Below are 16,649 nucleotides of genomic sequence, written 5' to 3'. Positions count from 1 at the left end.
CTGGTAGAGAGCAGATTTATGGTGCTGCGGTCTACCGACTCCCAGTGCCTTAAAATGGCTTCATAATCCTTTCCAGAGTGGTAGATGTCAGTGTTTTTCATTTGTTCCTAATGTTTTTTTTTTTTTAGATCGCCGCCTGATGTGTTGATTTCTAAGATCTTTTGACCTACTTTGTGTCATCAGAGAGGATATATTTAAGTTTCTTGAATGTAATCATAATTGGTTTGATGGTTTGAAACATATCAGGGGGACGGAGAAGCAGGAAGAGAAACAGTGTGCTTGGCAGGACATATTATTTTCAAATCACTCTAGGCCAGGGGTGCAACTAGAAACTTTCTGAGGAGTATGCAGATACATTATAGCTATAACCCTAAACCTCTGTTATTGATCATATTTACACATGCAAGTTGCAGTAAATACAGAAATAATTCTGGCACCCCCTCTAAAGCGGCATGCTTGTGCACATATAGGCTTTTTTTTGCGCCTATCTATAGGAATGTGATCATAAAGAACAACCCATTTTGACAAATTAGAGACTACATTTGTTAGAAACTGTGGGGGGTTTATACTGTTTTGAGTTTTAGACCAAAAATAATCAAAGGTGGCGATATTCCTGTTAAACGTTGTGACTCAACAGCCTCCTATTGTGAAAAGGTGTAGAGCAGAGAGAGACCCGAGGCTCGGAAACTATCACAGACAGAGTGATTCAGTGAAAGTGAATGGTTCTGACTCCTACCCATCACTGAACTGGGGGTGGGAAGGGGGGGTGGGGAGGAGGGGAGAGGCTGGAAAAAAGGGCAGGGAGAAGGACGGGAAGAGCGGGGGAATGACTGGTGACCGTGAGGGAAGAGAGAGAAAGACACAGAGGGAGAGAGAGAAAGGGGAGGGCTGTATGATTTAGCTGCAGGAAGCATTAAGAAGGAAAAACACTGCAAACGGGACGTGCAGCTTTCACTCTTTCAGTGTAGGGACGGGTTCCGTTCTGGCTCCTCAGAGGAGAACTTTTCCCACCGGGTCACACTTTGTTTCAGCTGCGCTCCCTCCACTCTGGAGACTTGTCTTCTTGATACAATCCGGGATTTATTTATTTGTTTTTTACTGATTTTCCCCTCTGCCCCTCTCCCCTCCTCCGTCTCCCTGCGCTGGGTGTAATTTGTGTGGAGGCTCGGAAAAGAAAAAGAAGCAGAAGAAGAAGCAGAAGAACAAGAAGAAGAAGAAGAAGAAGAAGAAGAAGAAGAAGAAGAAGAAGAAGGCGACACCACAACAACAGGAGGACACGGGATCGCTTCGGGAATACCGCTTGGAGTTCTGGAGAAGGGAGGGAGAGAAAAAAACACAACCCCGCATAATGAAAGCCGCCTTGGGATTCTGCTTGATTTTCCTCACGCTGCACTCTCCCGGTGTGCTGTCCCTGTCCACACGTAAGTTGCACACAGATGTCCACCGATGCGCAAAGTTCCGCTCCTGTAGCGGGAGAGTTTCGGCCTCTCTCTCTCTCTCTCTCTCTCTCTCTCTCTCTGTCTCTCTCTCTCTCGGGGCTGCTTCACCCGGATCTGCTCATGTCCAAGTGTGGGCAGCAGATCTGAGCTTGAAGCGGCACCGCGAGGAGACTGGGTCCTGAGAGCCAAACCTGTTGCAGAACTGGATTACTGCGCTGTTACATCACATGTTAAAGTCAGTAAACATTGGGATTTCAGCTGCATTTCACTGACGTGGAAAAGTAAAAATATATATGATTATGCAAGACGCCCACTTTCAAATAGGATTCAATATTTTGGTGATAATAAGTATGTATTTGACTGTTTTTCTTTATCAGTAAGTTATTATAATAATAACAGTGTTTACTATAAGCATGAGCCAGTTTGATAAGCTGTATGATAACCAAAAAACAGCATTTATGTAACGGGAGAAAAAAAAAATAGGGTAAGAGTGGAACAATACATCCAGGTCAGACTGTACATGACACCTGGTGAGACAAAAATATCACCAATTTTTAATGGAAAATGAGGAATCCCAGTTCTTTTTCAACATTAACAAACTTTTTAAAAGTACAAACTGTTTTTTTCTTCCTTTCTTTTAAAAAAAATAATTTCTAATTGTTTTTATTAGTACATATATTGCAGATCAAAGGCATTCTGAACAACAGAAAAGTATTATGTTCTGACAAATAAGATAAAGATGAATCCCTATTTTAAATCTAGATTTTAAAATGTAGAATCCATTGTAGTCCTTTCTCAATGAAAGCTGTGCAGCAGCCCTTTAATGTGATATTAATCTGGACTGAAGCAGATGAAAAATGATCCACCTTCCAGTGAGGATGTTAAGCATCTCTGACATCCTTGTAGCCATAGATGCAGAAGTTTCAATTTAATTCACGTCAGTTTATTGCAGGACCGACACAACACGTGTCATCTCTGGGGATTTTACAAGAAAAGGTCAATTCAGTCTAACTACACACACAAACTGATCCTAGCTATGAAATCACTGCCTCAAGATCAGTTCAGTATTCGAGTTGAAAAGGTTTTCTGTGGAAGGAAACCTGGCCAGCCGACTGCATTGAGTCGTCGGCTTGCAGCATTCACTCCTCCTGGACGAACGGATAGCGCCAGCTGAAAACGGCTCGCCGTGTGTTGTTGACTTTCCTGCAAACACAGAGCGCCTAGACTAGACGCAATGCTGGAAATATTCGATTTGAAGACGATAGAGAGGCAAAGATTAGGGTGATCCGAACGAGGCCTTCTGACCAGAAACATGTTAAGCTCATCGGCAAAGATAAATGATCAAAATTCAAGAGGAAGCATGCAAAAAGCTGGTCAGCAGCTATAAGAAGAGTTTAACTGGTGTGATAGTGAATAAGAAGGGTAGAAATGATTGTGGATGTCCTTTTTTATATAGAAAATGTGAATAAAAACAGATTATTATACATTTTTAAAATTGATCGTCCTTTTATACTTTTATTCAAAAATGTTCATCTCATTTACTATTAGAAATTAACTTCTTGGTCAAATAAAAATTATTATAAATGTATAAATAAGTCATAACAATACAGACTCGTTGCTGGAAAGCCTTAAAGTGATTTTTTATTTTTTCATATCAAAAAGGTGCAGAATTCTTTTTAAATGGCTTTTTCTTTTTTTTTTTACTATCTTGTCCAAAGTTGTATTTACTTATTATTGAGGCATTTCAATGAGTTTCACAGTTTTCAGGGACTAAATTGACCCGAGTGAGAAACAGCAATAGTTACAATTCAACACTGACATTGTAGATAAAATAACTCGTAGCAGCATATCGAGGCGGCAGGTGCAGCTCCAATTCTTCCCACCAAAATAATCCGACACGATGAATAATTCAGTCATAATAATGTCATATTTGGCGTTCATAAGAATTTAGATTTTTTTTCTTTTTTGCTTTGTGCTTTTTGCATCATACTGGAAGAAAAACAAAAAAAAAAACGTCACAGCATCCTCCTTTCAGCCAGCTGACCAACAGTTTGCAGCAACAGGCTCCTTCACTCAAGACTCCAGCCAGCTGGGGAAAAGTCGTCACCGAGGCAGTTTCTCTTAACGTCCGATTTAAAAAAACAAACAAACTTTAAACCATTCGGCTGAAAATTTTAGAGCTACAGAAGTTGCAACTTTCGAAACAACTTCTTAAATTAATCGGCCCAGGCCTCCTTGGGACCCTTCCTGACTGCGCTCCGTTTGATTTGTGGATACGTTTGGGGGGCTGAGGTATGGGGACAAATGCCATTCTGTCTGCCTGACAGCCCAGATTATTGATGTTCTCCTGCTGCAGTTGCATTGCTTGTATCCCATGCGGAGAGCGAGCTCCCCTCCAGGGAGGCTGGATTTCAACAAGTCAGGCCATAATTCGTTTAGCACATGGCGAGCATGGGGGCTTTACGGACCGCAACAAAGCGGTGACATCACTTGCTCGGGATTTTGGAGAATGCGGGAGCGCCAGCTTAATGCACAATAATGTAAATAAATCATAGTTATGTCCGGCTCAGCCGCTAAGAGGCTGGATTAGCTTTAATGGTGAGCTCACTAGCAAACAGCAGCTCTTCAGACCCTCATCCCTTTTTTTAAAAGGCACAATAAAAGGAAGGATTCGGGGCTTTAAAGGGAATAGCAAGCAATGAATGTAACCTTTGCCTCTGCTTATTCCACAACGTTAATGGTCGTTAGCATTTAACACTGTTATAAAGGGCAGTGAAGCCCCGTCACACAATCTGCTACCAGCATTAAGTTGTTTAAATGTTCGTGTTTTATTGCATCCCAGGGCTGAAGAACAAATATCGCAATTATCACAGTGCCTCGCAAAAGTAATCACTCTGCCTACGCTTTAAAAGCACCAGCTTCAGTGGATTTTATTGGGATCTAAACCAACGCAAAGTTTTTCTTTTTTCAGTAAAAAAAATAAAAAATTATTTAGCTCCCTGAATTAATGCCTTGCAGATAAATAAAAAAGAAACGGTGATAATAAATAAAAAAGAAACTGTGAAAAGCAATTAAGTCCAACCAAAAATTCCCAAGTCTATTCAAGCTTGAACTTTGACTAGGCCATTCTAAAGCTGAAATGTGCTTGTTCTCAAGTTACTTGCAGCATCAAACTGGGTTGCTATCACTGTGTTCCTCAGTCTTCAGGATTATGTGGACTCTATTTACTAATCAGGTCACTTCTAGAGACAGCTGGGTGCACTGTGTTTTATTTAGGGGTATCATAGTTAAAGAGCTCAAATACAAATGTAAGCTGCACCTTTCCGAGTCCAACAGACTGAAGCTATTTGCCGTTTTTCTTCCATTTTAGGCATTATTTTGGTCCATCTTATGAGATTCTAAGAAAGGGGGGGGGAAATGGTCTCAAAGCAATTATGTAACCGAAATACGTCACATTTTGTTAATTTCTTTCGCCTCAGGTTAGAAATAAACACTATTATATGATTCTGTAAATCAAGAAGAAATCAGCTCTGCTGCTCCTTCCTCAGCCTCTTCGCAGACAATGTTGCATGGCTCATTGTTACCAAATGTTGCGTGACTTCCTCAAAAATCTCCAAACGGCTCATGTGCATCGGTTGTCAAAGAGCCCAGAAGAAAGCTCCCTTTCAGCTGCTGGATGGACGAGCGCAGAGTCGCTGCTTTACTGGTGGGAACAGCGAGTACGACGTACCTTTGAAGACCACCGCAGACTAGAGTCTAGCCACTCGGGACTAGTGCAGTTGGCAAGTCGTGGAACAAAAGCAAAGGCATTTTCTCATTTCTCAGCCTGAATTCCGTCACCCATTATCACGATGTTGGACTCATCCTCGGGCGTGATGATAGCTTCCGTCTCTCCAAACAAATCATTTCGTACAAGCCATTTCCTCCAGTGAACGTGTCGGGGAGAGACAATAAACAGCAGTAATTGTGTCTCGCTTTGCAGTGTTTGAACTACGAAGGAGAGGGGTGTTAAGAGGGCTTCGCACTCCGCTCCGGGGCAATGTCCCGTCCTCAGTGCCTGGAATACATAAACACCGATTGTTATTCAGCTGGAGCGGGGTATTACTGGCCAATCATGGCCGCCTTTGGTCCACTGTATCCAGTGACAAAGACAAACAGCCCCTTTGCATCGGCTTGTTTGTGTTCGTGTGTGAGCACGCATGTATGGAAGCGTCGTGACGAAGGCCTTGAGAGGCGGCAGTGATACTAACAGAGGAGTGGAGTTACAGATGAGCTGGTGTCTTCAAAGGCGGCTCCGCCATGAAAGACCACACAATGTCTGTCAGCGTAAGGTGGCTGGCTGCTGAATAGACGTGGCCTCGGGCGCAGATTTTGTAGTGGTCTGACAGTGTTGACACTCTCGCTTGCAAGCTGCTCAGTCATTTCCTCATAGAAACCCTCTCAGATGCGTTCGTATTGGTTTCTGCATCGGTTGGAAACTTTTTTTCTTTTTTTTGTTAGCATCTTGCTGCTTTAGAAAATAAAATCCTTTCTTCTCATCTTTTCTCCTTGATCCTTCCTTTTATCGGGCGGTTCACCTGAGAGATCAAAAGCTTCTTTATTTTAAGTGCGATTAGGATGTGGGATTACCAATTTTGAGCCGGACTCTCTTTAAATGTGAACCTAATAGTACTAAAGAAGTTGAATGACTATGTTTTAGCACAAAATAGTTCACTTTTTGTGCTTAGTGCATCAGAAACTGCTGATTTGCAGTATTATGGTTCCTTCCTCGTGTAGCTTTTTGAACAGTTCTGTATGAAGAGATTGGAGTCGGACAGCAGAGAGTTACTGCTCACCGAACCTTAATGCGTGGGTCTATGGCAGCCATTTTCCTCATATGCGTTTTGGTATTTTTGTCCCTGATGCAATCTGAGTAATTTAACGTAAAAATGTTAATATCAATTCCATGTGTACAACTTTAAAAAGCTAGTGCTGTGGTGGTGCAGGGGTTAAGCACAGCCCACATAAGGAGGCCTTGACGTGGCTGTTGCAGGCTTGATTCCCAGCCTGGTGACCTTTTCCGCATGTCTTCCCTCTTTCTCTTTACCTACTTTCTTGTTTTAGCACTTTCAAAAAAAAAAAAAGGCCACTAGAGACAAAAAAGCTAGATTCAGAATGTACTAAAATAAGACTAAATCTCATCACTTACACCAGGGTTTACCCCAGTGTTTTATAAGCCTGGCGGGCCACCAGGCTTTACTTGTTCCCCCACCAGGCTAAGCGTTGCTAAGTTGTTTTTAAATGTTTGCATTTTTTAGGACCTTATAATTGGTGTTCAGGTATTAATCTTCCAATCTTTTAATAACACATAATTATCAAGTGATTTTTTTCAAATTTCCTGTCAACTTTAAACATTTTTTAACTCAAAAAGACAACGGCCCACCGGGTTTAGCAAGTTTTGTGGGGGAAACCTTGTTTACACTTTCTTATCAATGATGTTTCTGTCTGACGCGCTCTCTCCTATCTGCCATTTTTGACAGATATTTTGTCATGTGACTGTAGTTTTTGCAAGGCAGTCTCAAAATGTCAAATCTCTTTTCTGTCAGTGGTTTTGACAAAATGATCCAAATCAAAGGTGTTTTCAGTTTTTCTCTGACATATACGTCATATGTTACGTTCTTGATGAGTACCATGTGAAACCAAAGTTTGAATGAGGTCTAAATGTTTAATTCTATGTTTTTTTCCCCTTCACATCATTCTGAAGAAAAGATGTTCATTAAGAACAACAGAATGGTGAGTCGGGGTTTTTTTTCATTAAAAGACGCATTTCTGCAGGTGATTTCCAGTGGATAGTAAGACCATCTTGAATTGCCTTTCAGCTGGAAGTTAGTCTGAAAGTGGCACACACAAGAGGTGTGGACAAAGTGTTATTGGTATTAGAGGCAACTGTGAAAACTTTCTCTGCAGGCCAAGCTCATCTGCATTCAATAAGAGGAGCAAAAATCACTAACAGAACCGTAAAACAGATGACCGGACTCTCTATGATCAGGACTTGTCTGTGTGTCTGTGACAGCAGAATCTGAAAAGGTCCTGGGTTATGTTATGTTCCCACCACAGTTAAACTTCTGCTAGTAGGTTTAACGCCGCCGTCTAGATCTTTTAGTGTTTCAGGGGCTGGACTCCCGCTAGTTTTTGTGACCAACCTTGAGTGCTAAAGCAGAACCAACTTATAAAGACATTGCTTGGTAAAGCGCCCAGGTGTTCCCAGCATTGCCTTTACTACATCATTTGGTGTAAATGGCCTGAAGACGAGTGAGTCTAAAATTTACAATTTACTTTAAATTGGTTTATTTTAATAGACACTGAGAAGTATGTTGAGCAAAGATGGAATCTTGCTTTAATGAACAGCAGCAGTCAAGTTTTGGGTTGTTTAAAGCTTTGGGATTTAGTCACTTCCTTCCTGACGAGGCATGCTTTAGCCTAATGAGACAAAAACCAAGGCTGAAAATTAAATGAGTCATAGACTTATTTAAGAGGAAGATGGTGTCATTATCTCCATTATAACACCATTTCCTCTTTGCCTTAAACACCGTTAATAGTAGATGAGTGATATATTAAGCCTACTTAAAACATCATAACATGCTGGATTATGCGTGTCCTGGCCAGAAAAAACAGAAAAGAGCAAGCAAGATGTAATTTCTTTGCTGGAAGCAAACTACTTAATAGACGACTTCAAGACTCGCAAAGAAATCAGCGTGGCCACCACTGGATCGATGTCGATTGTCGCCACCATTTCCATTTTCACAAAAGGTCTTACCTCAGGTGATTCACAGGTCCAAGATATAAAGTGTACAAACCAGAGCCACTTTTTTGTCAGATAAATGGAAAGTTATTAGCAGAAAATCCAGTTGAATTCAGAGGCGTTGCAGTCAAAAACACAGCAGCCTCTCACTTCCCTGTTTACCTGCCTCATATTTAGTCATATCTTTAAAAATCAAGTCTTGTCGTTCAACTTATGTAGTATTAACTGGGAAAAACCCCCCCCAAAAAACCCAAAACAGTGACATCCTTGTTTCATTTAAACCATAGCAAGATAACAGCTGTGCTGCGTGGTCTCGGTCTCTGCACACCACATTATGTTCACACTCCCTCCATCAGGTTGGTCAACTGGTTGCCTCATTAGCATTTCCAGGTATCTTCCATTACAGTAAGTCTGACATGATTGAAGGTTTTCCCCAATTTCCACTGGAAACTGTAAAAACTACACCCCTGCAACGCAGCAGCTGAGAAAGTGAAAGGCTAAAGACACTAAACCCGCTAACCGTGTCGCCGTCTTTCTGGCTCAGCCTTAACAAGAATCGATTCGGTTTCTTTACAGAGTTCATGGAAAAGTTGACGTTACTTTATGGTTACCCTAAACGATGATGAAAACCAAAGTCTAAAAAGCTGTCAATTAGACATAGACTCCCTTTTGCTATACCATGTAGCTTAGCTACCAGTAGCATCGAACTTCTTACTTCTACTTTTAGCCGCAACTCAAAGGCTCATGACTGCCACCACCTGGGCATAAAGAGTTGTGTCAAGGACGTAATAAAAGACAGAAAAGAAAACTCTTCATATGGATTCCCATAGTGATGCGTTTCTGGAGTCCAATTTCTTTTCATGTATTCACGTGGCTGAATACATGAAGTCAGGAGGAAAATTCAAATGATAGATGGATAGAAGTACTTTATTCATCCCAACCGGGAAATTACTGTGCAGTTGCAGCATACACATACACACAGATCAAATTACAATATGAAAAATAAAAATAAGATAAATGCATAAAATATAAAATGTAAGATGTAAGATTCTGTACAATATGAACAGTGAAAATTAATAATCTGTACAGTCCGTACAATAGTGCTTTGTAAACAAATGTCTGTTTACGTAAAATTTGGGCTAAAACATCAACTTATTTTTTTCTGAGCAAAACAAAGGATTTGTCGACTTTAAATAGCCACAAAAAAAAAAAAAGATTTCCAACGACATTCTTTGAAGGTTTATTATAACAAATTGACTCTGTGTTATTTCATGTTAAGTCCAAAGCCTGTTCCTTTATCGCCCCAACACAATAAGCTGTCTCCCTCCTAACATACACTAACACCATCAAACTGGCTTCTCTCTTGCAGATGTAGCAATCGTTTACCCCCAGGACCCTGTGCTTCGCATGGGGTCCAACCTGACCGCCAGCTGCTGGGTCCACCCCGAACTCGGGGTCCACGCCAACTCTCTTTTCTGGACGCTGAATGGTCATCAGCTTCCCAGCTCCCTCTACCGAGTGCTGAGCCCGACCAACCTGAGCGTGACCCTGGCCGGGCTCAACGCCTCCAGGCAAACCTCTGGCGACAACCTCGTCTGCCACAACCACAAGGGGCACATATTAGCTGGCTCCTGTCTCTATGTTGGGAGTAAGTTGAAGTTTAAGACGTGTAACATTTGAACAGTTGTGTCTACATCTGTTTGTTTTTTTTATTATTTATTTTAATGCTTCGTTGTATCTGCAGAAGATTTCTAAGTAAAATGCTTGGTGGATGAAGAAGAGAGCAGATTACTGGATGGAGCAATACACAGAAGAGATGAGGGGAGTGAAGAGGAAATGGGAGTAAAAGGGAGAGCGAGGAAGTAGTGGGTAGATTTTTAAGTGTCCCTGCACAGCTGAAGTAAAATTTTATGCTCTTTATGACCACCTTTAGACCCAGTAAGAGGCCTCAGTGATGCTTTGACCATCTGTGTGGTCCACTGTTGCTGCAAAGGCTTGACAATTTGCGGACGAAGAAAACCACTTGTACTTTTGCACTTGTATGAGCAAGCACCTATCAACCTTTCCGGCACTTCACCTCATTTTCTCATTTGCCTCTTAGGAGGTTTAATGTACAAGCAACATTTGAGCACAAAGAGATTGACGCTGTGATGGAGGGGGGGATGCTTTTAGGTCAGTTAAAGAGAAAAAAATATGTTCTCTTAGTTGGACAAAGTCATGTTTGTGTGTCCTGTAGTGACCAAGGTAAACAGCATCGTCGGTCTGGATGTCTTTGCTCTACAGAAACGGGAAAATGAGAAATGTCTCCTGTTGCTCAGTTGACTTTGTGAAGTAAATGCTGAGACAAGCAGCAGCTACTGTTTTGAAACACCTTACTTGTTGAGCTGCAGATCATTTCGTCCTGTTACCATCTGATATTTTGGCCATGCATGTGATTTTGTACATGAGGAACAAGGGTTTAGTGTAATACTTTGTAAATCTACTACTAGTAACGCATTAGAAATAAATGAAGTTAAATTAATACCTACAAATGTGAGGCTTGGTTTAGTCGTTGATCTTAATCTCTCATATTTCCCCCTCAAGGGAGGTGCGACATAAAGTCTTAACAAAATATTCAGTTAAATTATATGTCATTTATGAATATCGACATTTATCTCTATAATTCAGCCAAATACTGCACTTATAACGGTAAGAGAAAGGTTGATACACATGCTTAAAATACATGTTTATGGGTAAGAAAAGGCAAATTTACTCAGAAGTCTCGTTTAACATGCATGTATTTAAACATTTTTTAAAATAGTTTTAAATGTCTTCAGAAATCCTTTAATTTGTAGGCGATCGTGCGACTTCTCCCTACGTCGATGCCTGTTTGTGCTCATTTCTACTTCTTTAAAATAGCTTTTTTTAGGGAAAGAAAAAAATTCAATTGTGTTTCAGTGTAAATAAAAAGTCAATGTGAAAAACTATGGGGGACACCAAATGATCAAAGCAGCAAAGATTCAGAGTATCAAACTGAGCAGAATCTGTGCTACAAAGACAAATTAGACTTATACATTTTTCAATCACTGCAGCTGGTGGTTATTTTTGCCGTTTGATCTGTGGATGTAGTAAACTGCGGACTACGCTGTCATTCCTTTGTTCACGGTTTTCACTGAGGAGGAGGAGGAGAAGAACGATGTCGGACTCACACAGCTCAGATATCCACTGGCTTTTTCTCAAACACATTAACATAGATGAAGCTGATATCATAATTTCTGAGTGACACTGGCACTCCGTGTACTCTGTGTTCCTCGGAGAAGGTGACCATAACTCTGATTTGGACAGTGCACATGTGTGCACATGCGTCCACACACACACACACACACATGCACTAATTAACAAAGAGGAGTTAATTTTACCTCTTCACTGATTCGTTTATCCTCTGTTTTATCTCCTTTTCTTACCTACATGTTCGCCACTTCCCGTCTTCCAGTGCCTCCAGAGAAACCAGTCAATCTGACCTGCTGGTCCCGGAACACCAAAGACCTGACGTGCAGCTGGGCGCCCGGGGGAAAAGGAGAGACAAACATCAGCACGCTGTACAAGCTAAAGTACAAACTCAGGTGCAGAGACACACTCAAACCTCACTGATGACGACGAGATTCAGAAAGTTTGCCTGAAAACTGCAAACTACATTGACATAAAAGTCTCAAATCAACTTCTTAAAAGTCTCAGATGACGGAGGAAATAAAATAAAAAAATAAAAAAAAATCCCGTATCATCACTCTCCACTTAGATGGTACGGCACCGAGAAGGAGTGCGAGGATTACAGCCACACGCAGCCGTACTCCTGCAGCATCACGCAGGACCTGCACCTCTTCACGCCGTACGAGATCTGGGTGGAGGCCTCCAACCGGCTGGGCCGAGCGACCTCCGACGTCATCATCCTTGACATCCTAGATGTGGGTGAGTGAGAGAAGCGACACGCATTGACCCTCTTGCTTTGTCTGACGCTGTCTTTGTGCCGTCTAGCCTTACGCCCTAGATAGCAGAAAAGCTTTTTAAAGTGAACAATATCTCGCTGCCTTTCCTCTCTGCAGATGCTAGATGTACTCAAATAAATCATTGGTCTCCTGTGGAATAGCATTTTGTTTTTCCCCTCTGGGTAAATTTAATCAATCATCTTAATTACCTGGTAACTCTTAATTAAATTAGGTGAATGATTAAAGTTGATTGTCTAAGTGGGAGTGCCTTGTTGTTCCATGAGATTGTAAGCGGTGCTAAATAGAGTCAGGGCTCCAAGCAATCTGAAACCTCCTCTTAGCACCTGCCTCATGTTTGAAATCATTACAAAATCCGAGGTGCAAATACGTCTTAATGTTATTTGCTTGTTATTTGTTAATAAGCCGGCAGCGATTTGAATGCTTTCACCCTTTAACCTCGCCTCGCCTAAGCAGTTAACTTGACAAACCTGAGAGCGAAAACGTTGTTTTAACTTAATGTAGCTCTTAACATAATTGTACAAATGAAAGATGTGTAATGATGTAGTTTGCCTAAAGGGCTTCTTTTCTTTTTTTCTTTTCGGCAGACATTCAGAGGAATGTGAATGAGCGTTCTCATTTGTCTTTTAACTGCCTGGAAAGCTTACAGCTCTGCGTCATGCAAGGCTCTTAAGAGCACCTTCTTGATGTGTTTCATCAACTTGTGCAATATCAAAAAATGCTAAGTAGTGGTGCCAGTGACGGGGGGGGATGCTTTAGTACAGCTTTTACTTGTTCTAGAAATGATGTCTGATCCTGCTGAAGTATCGCAACAGCAGCTGTGGTCCAAAGTGGTTGGAACGATTTTAGCTTTGGAAATGAAAATAAAACAAACAAAAAAAAAAACTAAATGAACCTGCAGAACTTATTCTTTTGATGTTCGTAATTAATTTTTTACTGATACTTTTATGGACAGTAAAGGATGGTAGATTTTTACATGCTGGGGTTTGGGGGGGAACTGAATTCAGTTTTAAACCTGCTGATCAGCGGTCAAACATCTCTAATTGATTGGGACAATAATGTGGGGCATTTTAAGTGTGTGGCCATTTCATGATTTCCAAAGATCAACACATGTTTGACTCATTTTAATGTCGTTTTGTTCCGTCTTTCTCATTTGAACAAAATGGCCATATTTTACCCCAGGGGAACAAAAAAAATAAAAAATTAATTGTCCTGAACATCCAGATCAACTAAAAAAAGAGAAGTTTATGTGCTTATACAAGGAATGTGCCATTGAGGCATTTTTGTAAAACATCTTTTTTAAACACAGGATTAAATAAATGTAAGTAACTTAAAGGGTGGATTTAAAAAAATGTTTTCAGTGTTAGATTATTCTTCTGTAATTTGCTTATTCTTATGTATCTTTATGAAGGGTGAACAACTGAAGGCATCCCATTTATTTATAATTCATCAGATCTGTTTTGCTTTAAAAAAATAAATATTTTAAACACAAATATGATCAGGTCTCCATAAAAATATCTTTCAGAATTTGATACCAAAATAATTTCCTTAAGTTCATACGAGCGGTAAGAAAGGAAAACAAATCCAACTGCTCCGATTTTCCACATAACGTTAATATGTTGGGGCACATCACATTACGTCACGCCGTGATCTGATTTCTCATAAAGTGCAGCATTAAACGAGTCTCTGTGGCTGCAGTGTCACGGCAAAGTTTTCATCTGACTTCATACTGATGGGAAGTGAGTTGCATTCCCTTTTAAAGCTATGCTATGTGGTCAGTTGCCGAGCTTACAGGAGCATGCAACAGGATCAAATGCTCCCACCGTGCCAGGCGTGCGCTCCGACCTGGACATTCATGCTTTTTTTGTTCTGACTCTCGTCAGAAAAAAAGCAAAATCCGTCTGGTCTCATTGTAAAGCGCCCGAAGATGACTTTTTGTTTCACGCTGGCTTTGAACTCGATTCAAAGCCAGCGTCTCTTCTGACGAGCTCATTTTCTCTTTACTCATGCTTGGTGGACATAAACACAGAGAAACACCCACACACACACACACACACACACAGACTGATGGAATGTTCCATGCTGATCCTCGAACCTAATCCTGTCTCCAAGGCAGCTGCAGACCCCGAGGCCTGAGCAGCCCGGGCTTTGAGGCTTTAGGTCTTGGACCTGAAATAATACAACCTGATAAGCTTGGAATTCCTCACCTTGTTCTCTGCTGACACTCTCTGAACTTTTCTGGGAAAAACGTCCTGAAAGAATACAAAGTTTCTGGGCCGGACTTGCCAGCGGCAGGGAGACGAGCGTCCATCAAACGTTAATCCTATTGTTCTTGTTAATGTATTCAAGCACACACCTGTTTACACGCCTCGAGGGCTGGGCCGGGCCCCCGCACAGAAACAGAGGGGCATCCTGGGAGTGGGCGTTTTCTCGATTCGTGTGAGTGAGTGCTGTGTTTGGGTTGTCTCTCGTGTCTCGTTTACCCAGCCTTTTGCTTTTCATTCGAGCGTCTTCCACGGCAAAAGCAGGTCATTAGGAAACCACACCTGCGCCGAGCTGGTGTGAGTCACTCACACCTACGGTCGGGTCCAATCAGTCCTGAAGGCGAGGTGGAAACTCCTACGGGTTTCCCGCATTCCTCAGTCGCTGGGAGATAGAGAGCTAGAGGAAACTTGCACACGTATAACTTGGAAATGATGACGTGTTGCGGGGTGACACAACATATACAAACACTGATTCACCTCCAGTGTGTCATGTCTCAAGTATCTGCATATACACTTGCACGAAATTTGCGAGGTTTTGGTAATATCTTACCTGCAGTAGATACCTCTCTTGTCAGCTTTGGTCACTGTCTCATGTTCTGGAGGCCGTAGCTAACGGCTCTGAAGAGAAATACCGGGGTGAGAATTTGCCTCTAACTTCCTGAATCAACTCCAATCTCAAACAAACCATGTAAACACTTTTTTTTTTACTTTTAAACCTTTGCTATAGTCGCATTAAGCAGTTATTTACACAGAAATCAATGATTAGTTACACAGGAAATTGAGGTTGGAGGCAGTGCGCCCTCCATGATCTTCCTGAGTGAAACAAGTACCAAGGAGGGAGCATGTTCTGTCAGAGTGACCATCTGATGTAAATGTAACGTTTTGAAAAAAAAAAAACAACAATTATGGCGGTTTAAGTAAACTCAGTTTTAGTTGTTCTGATGCTGCAATTGTTCTGAATGGGTCTCTGACTGGACAGGTTTTACGTGCTCAGTTGTGAGTTTTATTGATGGTGTGCAGCAACTTTTTAACTCCGATTCCCAGGCTGAGTTCAGTTTTATTCGGATCTCATCTGTGCAAGCCACCAAAAACTACAGTGGAGATGATAAACGTCGGCCTGTGCCAAAGCGAACACCGCTGAGCTACGTTGCACATTTAAATTTAAATTGAAATAGTAGTCTATTGTGCCGACCGCCTCTGGGCTGTACATTAGAACAGTCTTTATGATTAAAAGTCATTCTTTATAATATTCAAGGTTTCAGGGGGGGGGAAAATGAGAATCTTTTTTATGAGACAAAACATTTTTGGGTCTCATTAATCTTCAGAAAAAGAGTAATGATAGCGATTTTAGCTCATTGATTGAGTTCATAGTTTCTGCGTTTAGAGACATTTCATCCATTCATTTTGAGAAAATCTTTCTTGGCAGGCTCAACGATTTATACCTTAAAAATATGCCACCAACATATTCATTTAACAGAATACACAATTGTTTGTTCTCAGATTAACTCATGCGTTGAGCATTGTAATAACATGTTAATATCTCAATTCACATACAAAGTCCTGCTGGTTTTGTGAGCTTCCAGCTATGCAATACACACACACAGACATACACACACACACGCACACACCCTTACACACACACACACACAGACATACACACACACACGCACACACCCTTACACACACACACACACACACACACATTGTTCTTCATATAAGAAGTCAATTTAAGCTCTGTTAGCTCTGATTTGTTCTAATTTCCACCTGATAATTTGGTAGAATCAGTTTGATTTGGGATCTAAGTCACTATATTTGTTTCATTTCCAGCTGCTGTGGTTCTCTTTCTCACTTTACTGAGTCAACCTGTTCCCCTCCTGTCCTGTGGGGGCGCTGCACCAAAAACCACTGAAGTTAAACAACACAAAACATCTGAAGACACTGAGCGCAATTTCATTCTTCACCAAATGGAAACAAAGATGGAGTAGAGTCAGATTTTAGCGGCTGGAGGATTTCTCTTTCATCTTTTACTAAAGACCACAAGTCGTTTCTCTTGCTAGCACTAAGCTAGTGGGTTTGTTTTGGTTGCATTTCCCAGAATGCCCTGCGCTTCCTGCACTGGTCCGCTTAGTGTTCACATGCATTTGAACTGCACCAGAGTTCGGTTCTCGGTTCAACTGAACTGAGA

At 41.3% G+C, this 16,649-nt stretch overlaps 2 protein-coding genes across 3 annotated transcripts in view; one reads left to right on the top strand and one right to left on the bottom strand.

Moving 5' to 3' along the window:
- Nucleotides 1-11,730, bottom strand: part of keap1a (kelch-like ECH-associated protein 1a) — a 39,015-nt gene extending 27,285 nt beyond the window's left edge. Inside the window, exon 1 of the mRNA XM_016664292.1 lies at nt 11,664-11,730. The gene's annotated coding sequence lies outside the window, so the exon portion shown is untranslated. The remainder of the gene's footprint in view (nt 1-11,663) is intronic.
- The window catches only part of crlf1a (cytokine receptor-like factor 1a), a 22,874-nt gene continuing 7,072 nt past the window's right edge, over nt 848-16,649 (top strand). The window contains exons 1-5 of one of the 2 annotated variants that reach the window (XM_016664293.1): nt 1,113-1,184; nt 1,236-1,421; nt 9,590-9,868; nt 11,693-11,822; nt 11,996-12,165. In XM_016664293.1, the coding sequence (XP_016519779.1) occupies nt 1,349-1,421; nt 9,590-9,868; nt 11,693-11,822; nt 11,996-12,165 (652 nt within the window). In that variant the 5' untranslated portion in view covers nt 1,113-1,184; nt 1,236-1,348. Of the gene's footprint in view, nt 1,422-9,589; nt 9,869-11,692; nt 11,823-11,995; nt 12,166-16,649 lie in introns of both variants that reach the window. The other variant, XM_007578385.2, reaches the window with a different exon arrangement.

This window comes from Poecilia formosa, unplaced genomic scaffold (assembly GCF_000485575.1).
Source record: "Poecilia formosa unplaced genomic scaffold, Poecilia_formosa-5.1.2 Scaffold476, whole genome shotgun sequence".
Taxonomy (NCBI): domain Eukaryota; kingdom Metazoa; phylum Chordata; class Actinopteri; order Cyprinodontiformes; family Poeciliidae; genus Poecilia; species Poecilia formosa.
The sequence above is the reverse complement of the archived record's forward strand: the minus strand, read 5'-3'. Positions and strand labels throughout refer to the sequence as shown.